This window comes from Aythya ferina (assembly GCF_964211825.1).
Source record: "Aythya ferina genome assembly, chromosome: 15".
Classification (NCBI taxonomy): domain Eukaryota; kingdom Metazoa; phylum Chordata; class Aves; order Anseriformes; family Anatidae; genus Aythya; species Aythya ferina.
The window spans coordinates 7715863-7731499 of NC_140314.1; the positions used below are offsets into that span (position 1 = coordinate 7715863).

General features: G+C 43.6%; 2 protein-coding genes across 2 annotated transcripts in view; both read right to left on the reverse strand.

The window, feature by feature from the left end:
• Positions 1-414: 414 nt before the first annotated feature.
• Positions 415-13058, reverse strand: KDELR2 (KDEL endoplasmic reticulum protein retention receptor 2). The gene is made up of 5 exons (XM_084536610.1): positions 12810-13058; positions 6794-6894; positions 3639-3797; positions 2412-2664; positions 415-1633 (listed from the first exon to the last, which is right to left on the reverse strand). The coding sequence occupies exons 1-5, from the start codon at positions 12898-12900 to the stop codon at positions 1599-1601; spliced, it is 639 nt and encodes a 212-aa protein (XP_084392736.1). The 5' UTR covers positions 12901-13058; the 3' UTR covers positions 415-1598.
• A 94-nt stretch (positions 13059-13152) lies between these two features.
• OTOA (otoancorin) overlaps positions 13153-15637 on the reverse strand; it is a 48757-nt gene continuing 46272 nt past the window's right edge. Inside the window, exons 32-34 of the mRNA XM_084536583.1 lie at positions 13990-14181; positions 13741-13884; positions 13153-13440 (exon numbers count right to left, since the gene is read on the reverse strand). The gene's annotated coding sequence lies outside the window, so the exon portion shown is untranslated. The remainder of the gene's footprint in view (positions 13441-13740; positions 13885-13989; positions 14182-15637) is intronic.

Consider the following 15637-nt stretch of genomic DNA (forward strand, 5'->3'; position numbering starts at 1 on the left):
TCCCCGCCCCGCTCCCCTCACGGAGCCGCGGCTGGGTCAAAGCCAGGCTGAGAGCAGGGAAAGCTGCCCCGGGAGGGTTAGCACCGTAACATCTCTAACCGGGGGAACAGGCGTGGTAAACTAAGAGAAGCCAAACGATTTCCTAAATATTTCCTGAGCAAAACCATAAAAGAACCAAACATTACAGCAAATTCCTCCATTTTAAACCCCGTCACAGCAGGCTGAAGATGGAGCTCGTACAGAACAGAACCAAGGCACCACGGCTCCCTTCCGTGACAACACCTCTCCAATCCTTGAAGAGAAGCTTGTATCAATAAAGCAAACAATGACATCAAACGGCGTGTTCTTGCCACAACTCTTCTTCCAGGCTCAGACTAAAGGAAAATTTTAATCCAGGAGTAATAAAAGAAACGCTTTCACCATTTCATAAAGTGTTTATTGAGGATGGTAACACAGGATAAATCATGCAACAGCTCAGTAAAAAAAGGGAATCATTTAAAGGATAAAGAATGGTAACTGGTGCTGCTGATTTTGGAAAGTCTATAAAAAAAAAAGTAATTGTCCAAAAGTGACATCAAAAACCACTTGAAGCTGAACATGGATGTTGCTTATAAAGCATTCATTAAAAAGAAAATGTAGACATTGGTTAAAATGATCACCTACAGATTACTGTAATCAACAACTTACAAGTCTCCCATTTCTATGGCTGCAATGGTGTAGCAGGGCTGTACATCCAAGATAATTAACCTTCTTTTCCAGAACAAAGAATACAGTTACAAACATTTGCCACTAAGCAACAGAATCACAACTCCCACCCTTCACAGCCTGTGATGCCAAGCACTGTCATTGTTGGGATTACCTTCCCAACCATCGTGGCAGAACAGGAAGGGGCACATTCTTGTGGCCACAAGAGATTTCCTGACTGTCCTCTTGCCATCAGCCTGTTTTAGAAGGGGGACAACTACAGAACGTGACTGTTCCCCTTCTGGCACCAACATACATTTTAAATAAGGAACTCCACGTCAGCAGATGGCACAAAGACTGGGCACCAGCACATCACATCAAACATAGGTGGTTTCAGATTTAAGTTGACGTATATTCACCTTTTGGAAAAAATAAATATAGTGGAATGAAAATTGAATCAAAGGGAAAGAACAGATGACTACCATCCATCAAGGATGCACATATTTGTGCACTGAAAAAAAAAGAAAAAAAATCAGTCATTTCAAAGAAATTCTTGAAAATTAAAAAAAAAAAAAAAAGTTTGCACTTTTTCCTGGTCATAAACAATCTCACAAAAATCTCACTTTTGGAACTATTCCAATTGAAACCATACACTGAATTTATTAATACAGTATAAGTTTCTTTATGTAAAAAATCTTTATACATAGTAATAAAAAAGATAAAGGCAAGATGCATCAAACAGAAATCTGCTGGTTGTTTTTCCTCCGTTCTTACAGAGCCGCTGATGACTACCTGCACTATAAAGAGCTGTGTTTCTGACTTTCTGTCTCAAGCATCTTCACCTTTGCTTGTGATAAGGATTGTTCTGTCCAAGCATCCAAAAGGACAGATGCTGGTGATGTTTTTTTTGGCACTTACGCTGGCAAGCTGAGCTTCTTTCCCTTGAGTACTGTAAGGAAAAATATGAAAGAAAACGGTTAGCAATATGAAGCACACAACTGTCAAAACTTCAAAGGAACCAAAACCTATCGTAGAGTCACTTTGTTACAAAAGGGATATGCTGCCATCAGCTCTCCCCAACTTAATACAGACCAGTAAAACTGCACTGAAGTAACAATTCCAGCTCTGCCCTCTTGTGACACCCTGGTATTCTTACTTTTCAGCCTCATCTGACATATTAGCCTGTGATTGTGGTTTCTTAAGAGTTTTGCCTAACACAGCCACATTAGCATAGTTTTGCGGTTATATGATGGATGCTGGAATACCAGTAAGTGCAGAATTACTAATAGATCCAGCAGGAACAACGGCTTCTATGCTTAGTGTATTCAGAAACAACCAAAACCTTTTGGACTCCTCAGGTATTCAGAACAGAGAAAGTTGTCTTTAAGTGTACAACCTAAACTAAAAGTTGTTTGACAGTAAAAACATGAGGATCATGCTTGTTGACAGAAGAAAACTGCAACATGTATTTAGCCATACTTATTTTCAAAATTGCCAGTTAAGTTTATCAGATCATTTATACATTCACAGTTTTATCTGTACTCAAAACAGTCCTCAGAAACACCCCAAACTAGCAGAAAGTGTACTTGATTAAAGCTATCAAGGAGATCACAGTGATACCTTGCACAGAGAATTAACAACTTTGTTATGTCTATACAGTAGATCCTTATGAATCTGTTAATTGCTACATTCTACTACCTGAAGCTGCGAGTTATTCCAATACTCACCTTTTGTAACATACAAATAGAAGAAGTCACAGTACAGAACGGTCTGGACCACACCAGCAACGACAGCTATGAGGTCAAAAAATCCCTCAAAATAGTAGCGCCAAATCCAGTTGACTAAGTACAAGGCACGGTACAGACCCAAGAAGAAAAGATAGTGAGTAGTGATGGTCTCTGCTTCCCCGGTTTTGCTGATCATAAACAGTTGAGGGAGAATAGCAACTGATTCAAGGTAGATGGAGAAAGTCCACAATATCTGAAAAGAAACAACCATGGATTATTCAGCTGTTTTACTGATAACAGAAGCAGAGAAAGCATTTGAATTGCCTTGTCTTTTCACTCTGTATCAATGTTAGCAACAGGTACAGTATTTTGGCAAACTATTGTTGGTACAGGAAAAACTAAGTCAGCCCTGGGATGGTACAAGGAAACAACTTTCAGACAACGCTCTCCAAATCAGCTGTCTGGTGAGCTTGCCAATACAGGTTTACTCATGAGGAAAGCTGGCACACATCTGTCAGCTCAGGATACACAATGCCATGAAACAGCGTACAGAGCTGATGCTCTGAAAAGCTGCATGGAAGATGAAGTCCTTTTTCTTTCATGTTCTTCCAACTTTTTCAATCAATTGGTTTAAAGAACAATTTAACAGAACAAAGTTTAAAACAAAATCTCAAAATACTGCAATTAAAATTATTTTCCTAATTATATCATGTAACTCCATTGAATATAAAAAAGGCCTGCCCACTTAATATGAGCATCTAAAGTTATCTTAATTTAGTGTAAAAACGTACCTGTTTGAAATTACATTTTACACATATTTTATTCTGATAGGGAAACACAGCTACATTTAAGAAGTATTATCATTTCTTTTGTTTTCAGCAGGTGGCACCAACTACTCACAAGTCGCATTCTGGGGTATTTCTTTAGCAAACATAAGAAAAGGAAGGATTCTTTTGAATTAATGTGACAATCAGAGTGCACTGGGAAAGAAGGCAGTCTTCCACTTAACAGAACACTCAATGTTAATTAATAATGCTAGGCTCCTAAAGAGCCTTCAATTTGCAGAGACATCTGTAACATAGAGATGCATTACAGAAACAGCATTAGCCCGAACCTACTAAATACAGCCGTCCTTCTAAACATTCCGCATTAAGCTAAAGAATGTTTACCTTCATGAACTACATATTTTAGAGGAAAAGTGTAGCCTCCTGCCCATAACCAACTCACCTCCAGAGGAGAGAAGTCATGATTGACAAGAAATGAGAGGCCGCCAACGGGAACTATCAGAAACTCCACCCTGAATGTATCATGGTTTCCATCATAGGTGGCCTTAAATTTCATGTAGATCAGGTACACGGTGGCATACGAGCAAGCAATGTAGATAAGCTACAGATTAAGGAAAGAAAAGAAAAAAAAAAACACAGAGGTTGCAGGATTACACCAAACTCACTGAACGAAGATATTCCCAGACACTAAAAGGAGTAAGCTCTACCTTTTTTAGTTGTTTGTATACATTATTTGTTTACATGCCTCTGCAAATTCATGCTACCTGGTGGCATTTAGCTTTTCTCAGCAGATTAATAATTCAAAACCAATGACCCAATGATGTTTTCAAATGTCACCTTGCCTCTGGCTGAAGTGATTGTCAGAAGTTTCTTTGGAGATTCTTCCCTGCGTAGACAGAACTACAGAACAGACTGGAGATGGAAGACTACTTCTGCAACTGCAGAGCCCAAAACATTTGAATTAAAAATGTACATGCATATACATACAATAATTATGGGAGAGGTCTTTTTGAATTCAAAAAGCCTGGGGGTGGTGTGGCTCATGTGGCAATTAAAAATCTATTGAACAAGCCCCACACAGACCCGTCCATTTAATGTCTAACAAATTAGCTGATTTGATTCAGACCTTTAAACATCTCTTAAATCAGAAGAGTGGCCAGTGTCTTCCACCAACCTGCAGGCAATAAAACTTAAAGCTAGAAGACTGCCAGAAGCATTGAACCTGTCAGTTTTAATTTCAGTTCATCTCAAACCTTACTATTGCTAACTGTTATGGCACAGTAGACTTCACACCTATTCCCCGAGGAACGGGTAAATAGCTGTATTTTACAGATGAATAACAGTCAGAGAATACATGACTTTCTGAAGGTCAATCTACCACCATCAGGACACAGCTCACAGTGCCCTGAAGAAAACATGGTACAGTAGACTAAACTGGACAATTAATTTAGCATCTGCCTCAGTTTCATCAGAAAGGTTAAATATTCCAGTTTATTACATTAAACTTAGGTTCTTCACAACTGAAAAGTAACAAATTTAAAACAAAAACCTCTGTTTGCAGATTCTATTCACCACTAAAAGCAGTGCTCACAAATACAAAATTCTACAAATAAAACGTTAGGGAGCTCAGAATCCGAAGACTTATTACACTAGCACCCTGACTGGTCGTAGATAAAGGACCATGTGACAAGATAATAGATTTAAGGAATGCATACTGCAGCTGTAAGCTAGTCATAATTGGTACCATCACGTAAAGCACTAAGGGATGTGAATGAACCCCAACTCCTTACTGGGAGTTTCTTCATGAGAATTACAGTGTATTTGGGGAAATCAAAAAGTTTTTATTTTCATTTTCAAAGGTACCAAAATAAAAGAAATGCATCCAATACTCAGATACAGGTGCTATCCAAAAATCAACTGTACGATGCACAATGCTAAAAATCACAAAATTCTAGTCTACAGATCAGTAAAGGCAGTTAGTAACAATTGCATATTTACACACACACACACATATATATATATATACAGACACGCACACACTCCTGTAGCACAGGAAAAATACGCATTTTCTTAAATATCTGATGATCGCTGCCAGACGAATACATCTCAATTTGGCACCTACAGTTTAATTTATATATATATATTTTAAATGAAGTTAATCCTAACTATGTGGAAACTAACGGCTTTTTTTTTTTTTTTTGGCCACTGATTACAGCACCTTCCTCTGACTAGAAAACTCATCTAGCAATGCTCCAGGTCAACTTATTTGTATAGTAGCTACTGTTCTCTACCCCAACTGTGTAACGTTAGATAATTCTGAATAAATGCAGAGAGAAGAAGCTGTGCTAAGGGCACTCAAGCAGCTTGTCTTGGCACTACAAGAACAGGCTGAAAAGCCAGTTACATCTAACAAAGTGTGTCTAAGTAGAATCTTTGAAACTCTAACTGTAGTTATATATAAGCCTGTAACTACAGGCTTTCATTTTGCATGTTAGTACTGGATCTGAGTGGAGGACCGCTCTCCCATTGCTAGAAAGACAGTTCAGTACACGCAAGTATCACGTGTGATTTCACACATTCATTCATTCATTTTCTGGGTACAAGGGCTGTAGAAGACGCTCGGCCATGACTTAATCATGACCATTAAACAAACAACTAGCTGCTCCTTTAGGGCATCCAACACTAGCTTTCAATAGTCTTAGAAATCCCTTATGAAAAACAGCTTGTGTGTCAAGGAAGTTGTACTTAACCCAGAGCTCTTCATCTAGAATGTTGATGTTAAAACATAATCATACGCATATTTGACTTGTTAGAAGACAGCAGCCTGAGCAGGTTTAAGATCTAAAATTTTATTTTACAGTATTATTCCCTTAATTATTCAGTACATTTCGTGTTACAGACTGCCTAGTCTTCCCTCTTGGCAAAGTTACATTCTTGTCTGAAATACAACTGGCAGGCATCAAGAAACCCAAGAACAAAGGAACTGGATTAAGAAGGTGTCTGCTCCAGTGCCATAAATGCCGAACAAGCTGCACTCTTCCAGTCTGATGCTTTATTTTCTTGTACTCATCATCAGAAACGGCACAATCAGAACTAACAAAACCAAATTTGAGCTCACTAACATTCAGTGGACAAACAAAAGGGGTATAATCAGATGGAAGCTATGCTCCTAAAGCATTCTCCAGCAAACTTCTGATCAGCCTCAGATAAGACATTAGCTGCAATTCTGGCTACAGAATATTCTGAATACCAATTTACCTTGTAGCGTGCAGAAAGATTTTTTTTAAGCTCTTCTCTCCCCAGTGAGAAATATAATTTATGTGAAACATTTTTGCCACAGGCTTTTATTTCCAATAACCAAACTGGCATTTGTTCTAAGTGTCACAGTACCCATTACAAACAGTTTTTAGATAATTACATGTAGAGTGTAGAAAGAGTAGGGTTTTAAGTCCATTTTCCATGTTCTTTATCCAAAGCCCTTCCAGAATTTGTTCTGCACTAACTGTGCAGTGGGCCAATTAAAGAGGCCTTGATTAATGAAATTATGCGCTCTGCATGCAACAATACTAGCTTTTCTAACTCTTCAGTATACTCTACCTTCATAGATGTGTTATACAATGAAATGAATGAAGTGAAGAGGTCCAGATAACGGGTAGTGAAGACCAGTGCAAACAGAAGCTGGCTTTTCCCAGAAATACCTAAAGCAATAAAGGAAATAATTAATTATTCAGAAAGTGATGATGTTCTTTAAAACACTTGATGCACAGAAGTAAGGGGTATATTCTTTCTCAGCCTTGGCAAGCTGATTACAAAATGAGGACAAAAACTAGGCTTACAGAACAAAGCTGTACAATCAGAACAGTTAGATAGCTGTTATCTCAGCAGCGTGAACGTACACTACCTACACACTGCTGTACTGGAAAAGGTGCAAGCACTACTTAGAAGTCACTCACAGTAGTTAGTATAATCTCCAAAAATACCACCCGTGAGCTATCTGTTCTGCATTATCATTATCAAGGCTGCATTAGCTTTCAAGTCTCAGTGTCGTCATGCACTACCTTTAGATGAATACCTGGAAAGGTGTAATGGCAATAGTTACTACAGATAGTTATCCAGAGATAATCAGGAAGTGTGTGAGCACCGATGGCAGGATTTTAAAGGAATTAAGTGATTTTAAGGCTCAAGGAAATTGAATAATCAAACTTACGGAACAATGATGAAAAATAATTTTATCACTCAAAAAGAAATCTTACTACATAATACTATTTACGAAAATAGAGTAGTGAGCTAAAGTAACAGACATCTACATAGAATCTTCAAAGTAACTTTCAACTTTAGGCCAAAGCTCAGACATCAAAATCTTTGTTCTTCGGCCACCAGAGTTTCTGAAGGCAGATATACCACTAAACACAGCATTCACTGCTGAAATGCTGCATTAAAGCTTTGCACGGTCACTAAAAGCTTCTGAAGATTCAAGTGACGCATCACGCCATAACACTGATGTGGCGGCGTTACAGCAGGGGCATAAAACCACCAAGCCTTTATCTTGTTATTACAATTATTCTTGTTTTCAGTCATCCAGTGGGAAAATAGCTTAATTTGTTTAGCTAAGCATGCAAACATTGTTCAGAAAAACAAGATGGGAAATTATTTGCTAGAAAAGGGTTACGATGAAAGGCTGAAAATCCTCGTCCCTTTACACCAGCACTCTGACAACAGCTTTCATTAACAGTGCCATAAACCAATTAGAAGGCAGGCTGTGTGCTATGGTCATTGAACTCCTTTTCTGTTTAGGCTTAGGAAACACTGAACTGCCCCAAATGAAGGGACTTTAGATTCACAGATGAAGCACAGGAATGGCTGAAATTGTAACAATTAAAAGGTTTTTGTTTGCAACATTTGTACCTGAAATGTTTGTCATTCAGGTAAACCTAAGGTGGTAGCCACAGAAGCACCCAACTGCCAATTACCAAGCGTAGTTCAGTGAACGGTAAGCACCTCAACACTTTGTTGTGCAGACTGTAAAACCGCAAGGCAAAAGCCCCACTAAAAAAAATAAACAAAGACATGGCTTTCCAAAGTTAACAGAAAAGTATACTTGATGTTCCTTGGACCCAGCTGCAGCCATGCCTTGCAGTCTGAGCCTGCAGACACAGAAAGCCACGTGGATCAGAGCATGGCATCACGCCACTGTGTGTAACGATGCTCGGTTACTTCGTGTGCTATGTTCTTTTAGGAAAGAATTGCAAACAGCAAGAAAAAAAGCATACTGAATACATGAATTATTGATCAGCGATTTATTGTAGTCAAAAGTTCAAGTTGCTGAAACACATCTTAAAGCCAAGGCTAAACTGATTTTCAAGTTAAGTTGGCCAGACTAGGCAAGGTTCAAAGTTTAAACCAAAGGCCTGCGGGGAGACAGGCAAACTGGGAGAAAGCTAAGATCTATTCCCTAGCAGAACAACAGGGAAGACCCTGGCACAAACTCTGCTGGAAGGACTTGATTCACTTCTAGCCCTTAGAAAGGTGTCAGTACACCTGCACAGTGCTGCCCAGGGCTCGTGGCTGACATCTGGGACAGAGCAGCCACGCTGCTGTTATTCTGCTCCACCTCCCTCACGCATTACTTATCTCTTGAGCTAAACACACGTTTTTATTTCTTCATCTTGCAAAGCTCTGGGCTCAAGTTTTCAGGAGGCAAAGCTCTCATTTTTGTTTCATCCTCATGCATGGAGAAGCTCCTTCAACTTCTGCTTGGCTAAAAGCAAGAGGATGAGATTCTTCCAAAGCTCTGTTGATTTTCACAAAGAGGACAGCAGCGCTGAAACTGGAATACTTTCTCATCAACCACAGCTGCTGGTGTGATTTCGGTGGTGTGACAGACTGCACAGCACAAGCATTCAGGCAGCCTGGCTACGGAGTCTGTGCACCACTTACCTGAGCACGAGCTGCACATCACAGCTGTGAGATCTGCAGAAAGCCAGTCTGTACACAGTCATGGAAACCTCACAGGCTTTTTGTAGAATTTAATGAAAACTTGTTTAGCATGAAGTCCACATCAGTCACAGAACCACAACTTCATTGGTTCTGCTAATAAAATGCTGACATCAAAAAAATCAACCAAACTCTAAACTCAGATTTATCAACTAAAAGGCAAAGTTCTCCTTCAAAAAGTGAAATGAAATTCCAAACCTACCTAAAGCAGTATTTTCTGAGAAAACACAGACGAATTGGCAACAACCTATGGCAATGCACTTTCTAAAGTCTTCAACACAGTATACGGTCTGGTCCATAGCAGGTGAGATGGCTACACTACCTAGCAAAAGTGTTACACACTCACTACCTATGCAGTTGTTTTTTTTTTTTTTTAATTTAAAAAAGAGAGACTATTCAGCATATAATTTGACAGCCTCACAACTGCAGGTCACCTTTAACACTTGACAAATGACACTGAGAAAAGCAAATCAATTTTCAGGTAGTAATTCACAGCACAAACAATCTAATTTGACTTAGGATAGATTAGAAAATACAGTCTGAACATGACAATGTTTGAAAGCAGAGGATTCTTCAAGTCTCATGAATTTCCTAATCATGACAGGAGAGTCAATAACAGAGTTACCTGCAGCATTCTCCACAGCTTCTGGTAATTATTTCTGAGTTGTTACTTGGAGTGGCGAACATTTTTTCAAATTCTAAATGTGGAAACTCAAATAACCACTCATGCAAAAAATTGTTGCCCTGCCAGCACTGAAATCATGACTTGATTTGCTTTCCCCTTCTTATCTTTTTAGCATATTGACTAAATTAGGAAAAAAAGAAGTAGATTAAGCTCATCAAACACTGAAAACGCAGACTGCTTCATAACGCAGATTATCCTGGCCTCATCAGTTTTCCTCAATTAGAGGATTTGCTTCTTAGGAAAGGGAACAGGGACTGACACATCTCTTCAGAAAGCAGGAGCTCGCAGCAGAGGTACGCGGGCTGCCTCCCGCTCAGCTCCAGCTGCTTTTACAGGCCTCCTAGCTCCTCCTGGAACAAAGGCCTCAGACACACACAGATGCAACTAGATGAGGAGTCGGCACCATGTGGTTTGCCAGCTCTTCATGGATCACAGCCTGCAGTTTAGCAATCATTTAGAAGCCTCTATTTATTTTCTAAGCTTCTATTGCTTCAGAAGGACACAGTTAAACCAGCTGCTGGTTTGCTCGGTTTCCTTAGTCACCAACAACCATGGGGCATACATTTATTTAATTTATAATCTGCTCTGCTGACCATGCAGTCTAAAGGAATTGCGTGAAGCCCTCTAATAACGGCATTGAGCAGCTGCTGAACAGTTACTGGCAACTAGTTAGGGGTTATTGCCATGAACTTTATAAATATATTTTATGAGAATTTGTATTTATGAAACTTTTATCCTCAGAAACTGCAACCAACAACAAACCACTACAGGAAGGAGCCCCCCAAAATAGAACCCCATGCTCCTCTGGGGCGCTGTGCTCCTAGCCAACTCATCAGGCCTCTGACACAAATACCGGAGATACAATGGGTCTGGACTTACTCCTAAAGTCACAGAGCAGAAATTGAAGACACCATGAAACAATCCCGTGCAAAAGGGATTTCAGCCTTTTCCTGAGGAAAATGCATGAAGCAGGCTTTTCAACTGAACGAGCGCATGCAGGTGCACTTGTGCTGGAGGACACTGGCTGATTTGGTGATGGGAAGAGCTGAGGGTGATACAGGCCTCTTTACTTCTCTCTGTTGGAGAAGGCAGTACCAAAAATGACTGCTATGATTCTTCCTCCCTATAAGTAAAATCCTAATAACAGAGATCCTCAGTCATAACCGAACCAAGGAAAACAACAGATCACTTTTTAAACAGAAAGATGGGACTGGGTTATGCTGTACTACACTGTGTCAATAACCTCGTGTCCAAAGGTCAATTACGAATCTCCTGGATAAAATGCTATTAGAATTTTAGTCTTGCACCGGAACTTCTCATTGTCCTTCTTCAGACAATAAGACATGATTATTTTTCAGCTCGTTAACGCTTTAGTCGTTTTTAGCCTTGACAGCATTTCTCAAGTATGACGGAGGAAGAGAAAACTCCAGAGAAGAGTTGGGGGCCAGATCCTCTCCTGACAGATCTAGACAGAATGCCTGATCCACCAGAGCTCAAGCCAGGAATGTTCATTTAGGGCAGAGCTTCTGGGCTCCCTGGCCTCAGATATGACAGTTCTGCACTATCACTGTATTTCAACTGGGAAGTCATTTACTCAACACCTTCGTGTATAAAGAAACGACTGTTCTAAACCAATGCTCTTTATTTACTATGATTTTTCTTTTGCGCTACCAAGTGATTTGCAAAAACCGACCTGACCTGAAAACAGAGAATCTGTACTTCCTCTTACCTGTAAGCTGAATGAGATTTAACTTCCCCATGCTCAGTTCTTCCAGGTTGAAGCCTAAACTAATTCCTCACATTCTTAACCAAATACTTCACAGACGCATCTGCTCCAGAGCGTACTTGCACGTTATTCCACGTCAACGCCCGGCCAACCGACCTGAGGCATAATCACCCTTCCTAGCAGCAGCACTCCCAGGCCTGCCAGCCTGCTCCACCTAACTCACACAGGGTGCAGAAATGCTCCTTCGGAACCCAGCTCCTGGCTGCGTGTTGGCTGGAGCCGTGCAGCAGTGCAGGGACCTGCCTGCCCCCCCACCCCAAGGCCGCAGCAACCCCTGCGAGCAGGCGGAGGGCACGGGGCGGGGAAGGGAGGCCGAGGCCGGCTCTCCCCAGCCGTGCCGGAGACCGGGGCGCTGCTCGGTGGCCGCGGGGCTTCTCCCGGCCCCGAGCCCGGAGGGCGGCCGAGCCCCGGGGCCTCCCCGCCCCACCTTCCGCGGTGCCACGTCAGAGCAGGCCGGGGAAGGCTGCCGGCCCCGGCCCGGCCTCTCTCCCTTCCAGCCGGCAGCATCGAGGCTGCGGGAGGCGGCGGCCCGGCCCGGAGGGGGAACGGGCTCGGAGCGGGGCTGGGAGCATAAAGAAACAAAGGGGAGAAGGGCGCGGGGCCAGCCCGCCGGGAGCGCTGAGCAGCTCCGGGGGAAGGGAAAGGAGGGAGGGAAAGTTCAGGAGCTGCCGCCTGCGAGCCAGCCGCTCCCAGCACCACGGCGCCTGCAGAGCGGCGCTGCCAGAGACGAGCGAGCGAGCCCCGAGCCCGGCGCCCCCCCCCCGGCCCCATTCATTCGGCAGCGGCGGGGGCTCGGGGCTGCCCAGGATTAAAGCACGAAGCAAACGCGGCCGCTGAAGCCGCGGAGCAAGGGCAGCCGCCACGGCGCCCCCCAGCCGGGGATGGGGGCGCCCAGCCGGGGGTGCTCCCCGCTGCCGGCTGCGGGGCACCGAGGGGGGGCGCTGAGGGGAGCGATCGCCCCTAGGCACCCGCCCGGCCTCTCCCGGGGGGCCTTGAGGGGGCGCCTCAGGCAGGCGCGACCCCCCCCGGCACCACCTCCGCCTGTTTTACCGCCCTGCTCGGGCAACGGGCGGCCCCCGAGGGGCTCCCCTCAGCCGCCGCCCGGGTCCCGCCGCCCTCCCGCCGGGGCCTGCCTCCCCCACACGCACCGGCGCAGGAGCGGCTCTTCCAGATCTTGAGCAGCAGGATGATGATGGCCGCCAGGTGGGACAAGTCCCCGGTGAGGCGGAAGATGTTCATGGCGGCGGAGCGGCGAGACGAAGGAGGAGGAGGAGGAGGAGGCGCAGCCCGGGAGCCGGGGAGCGAAGATGGCGCAAGCTCAGCGGGCACCGAGCGACGTGGCCCGGGGACGTGGCCAGGCAGCGCCGCGCCCGCTGCACCCTGGGAAACGGGCGGGAGCGGCGCCGCCTCCCCCGGCCCGGCCCAGGCCGCGGGGCCGCCCTCAGCCCGCTGAGGGGGGAGCCCCCGAGCAGCCCCCGCTCCCGGCTCTTTGAGCTTTGTGACTGAGAGGATGGGAGGTTTTTCATCAGGCAGGAGGGGTGCCTGGGCTGATGGCGCTCCCGGGGCAAGCGTAATAGTGATAGCTGTTGGCGTAGTGGTAGCTTTTGGAGCTAATCCTCCAAGAAAAAAAAAATAATAAATTGCTCCTAGCACCAGTGATGTGTCTGTAAGTCAGCGTGCTGCACCTTTGCAGCCCAGAATCCCTGAACCTGAAGGAGGGCATCACCCTAACAGTGTCCAGTATCCAGTCCAAAGACCATCCCCTCTCTCCACTGTTGTCTGCAAGAAAAAATAACAAAGCTAGGTATAGTTTTTGTTGCTGTGAGGACAGGAATGGGATGTCCAAGTATTGTGGAAAATACATAAAAAGTTACTCCATGTAGACATAGGTACTTTACTTTTTATAGCATCCCCAAAGAGTAAGCCATTTCTTAAAAATCTCATTTGACATTATTACACACCCTGTAGCACACGAACCATGCTGCATAAAGTCCACAGAAAATTTCCATCAGAACAGCGTATATAGTTTGAAAACTTATCCTAGTCATAAGATGAGATAAAGACAGGGAGATCACTTACCAATTTCCATCACAGGCAAAGCACTCAACTTGGGGAAAGTTAATTTAATGTATTGCCCATTCTTCTCCCTTCCCTCTTTTTCCCAGGCTCAACCTCGCTCCCCCCAAACCTGGACACCTTAATGCTCAACTGTAAGTCCCGCATCTGAAAGACAAAAGGATGTCACTCCCTGTCGTGGTATTTAGCCTCTAACTGAGGGAGGCCGGAGCCTGTCCACAGCTCAACCTACCCTGCGGCATCCGCACTGACCTGGCTCCTGCCTTCCAGAAGAGCTGGCAGCACTGCAGGTCGGCTCTAACTTCTGTGCAGCGGGCAGATGAGGACAGAGCTCCCTGTGTTAACAGCACAAGATAGACCTCAGGCAAGTCCAGTTTGGCCACAAGTTTTACCCACAGGTTTAACATGAGAGCTCCCTTGTTTTACCAGTGATCCTACAGTTAACTGAAAAAAAGGGCAGACATGAGAAGTACACAAGAGAATTAGGAAAAAAATCTTTGCTTAGTTTTAATCTTCATCTCCATGTTTTTCTTTGGGCTTCTTTTTCTTCTTCCCCTTCTTGGATTTCCAGTCCTTGGGAATGAACTTTTGCTCATTTTCTGTCTTTCTCCTTTTCATTTCTAGTTTGCTTTCACTCCTCTCTTCTCAGATCTATTTTCTCTCTTTCTTCATTTTCCTGGGGAAAGCCAGCAAAGCTCCTTTTCCATCCACTAGTATTAGATGGGTCAGCTGTGCTCCCTGGCAGCCTCAGGACAGGCTTGCCACCCCCAGGTAAGCTCAGCTTTCCCTGTCCCTTGCTGTCCACATGTCCCCTTGAACAGCTCTGCCTGTTCTGGTACCCTGAGGTGCAGCTGTGCTCCCTGAGTGGGACAACAGGAAACTTCTGCAGAATCTCACTCCACTTGCCTAGGATACCTTGCACTCATCAACAGCAAGTGAAAGATCAGTTATCACCTTTCCTTGGCCCTTGACCAAAGTCTCCAGGATCCTGACATTCAATGTCAGTGACTAGGCAAGAGGAAAAAAAAAAAAAAAAAAAAAAAAAGTGGAAGGTGAGAAGCACATCTGATGCTCTGCTGGAGAGCTAGTGCTTCTCAAAGGCACTCTGGCAATAGAGCTCAGGGTACTCAAAGTACTGCAAAAGACACCACAGAACTGGACAAGGATTTTCCTAGGATGCAGTAAGGTACTGAAGTCCTATTTGTGCTGCCTGAAACCAATGCCCCATGAGAGGGGGACGCTGTGCAGTATAACGCCTTTGCTCTGCCTTGCTTTAAAGGATTAAGAACACTTTCATCATGGATGAAAGAAAATACCACCTGACAAAGACAGGTATTAGAGCATGAAATACCACATGGGACAAATATGCTGTCCTGGACAGTGGCATTAAGTGTATATTTCTGACTGTATATTTCTTAACCAGATGAAAGACTTCTTCAACGTCTTTTCACAGTGGTTTCAGGAAGAGAATCCTTGTGAAGTTGTCCATGGACATCAGCTCAGACACTGACAGGCGTTAATATTGTACTGTGTATTCTTCTGACCAGCTGAAATATATGCTACATTCCATGGATCTCTTCCAAAATACACTTCAAATTTCTAAAACTGACCTACCCAGCTTGACAAGGGCCCAGTACAGAAATAAAGTACTTAGTCTTAATGATCACTGTTCAGAAGAGAGCCTGAAAAGAGGGTGCATCTTCCCTGAAACAGCTGAACATACTTATTTCACAGAAAAACTTGTGATTAACCCAAGCTATGGAAACAATTACATGGTAGGAAGTAGGGTCCAATTCAGATAAACTACCTTGCATATCAGCTTTCTTGATGACCTGGTAGAGAAATGATGTTTCATCTCTTTCAAAAGCTATGGAATCAATAATATGATGACTAGAATAAA

Excerpts from the sequence above, each read along its gene's own strand:
- KDELR2 (XM_084536610.1), bottom strand. The coding sequence starts at position 12,900 with ATGAACATCTTCCGCCTCACCGGGGACTTGTCCCACCTGGCGGCCATC. Across the intron at positions 3,798-6,793 it reads TGTATAACACATCTATGAAG|CTTATCTACATTGCTTGCTC; the intron begins GTAGAGTATACT and ends CTTAATCTGTAG. Across the intron at positions 2,665-3,638 it reads ATGACTTCTCTCCTCTGGAG|ATATTGTGGACTTTCTCCAT; the intron begins GTGAGTTGGTTA and ends GTTTCTTTTCAG.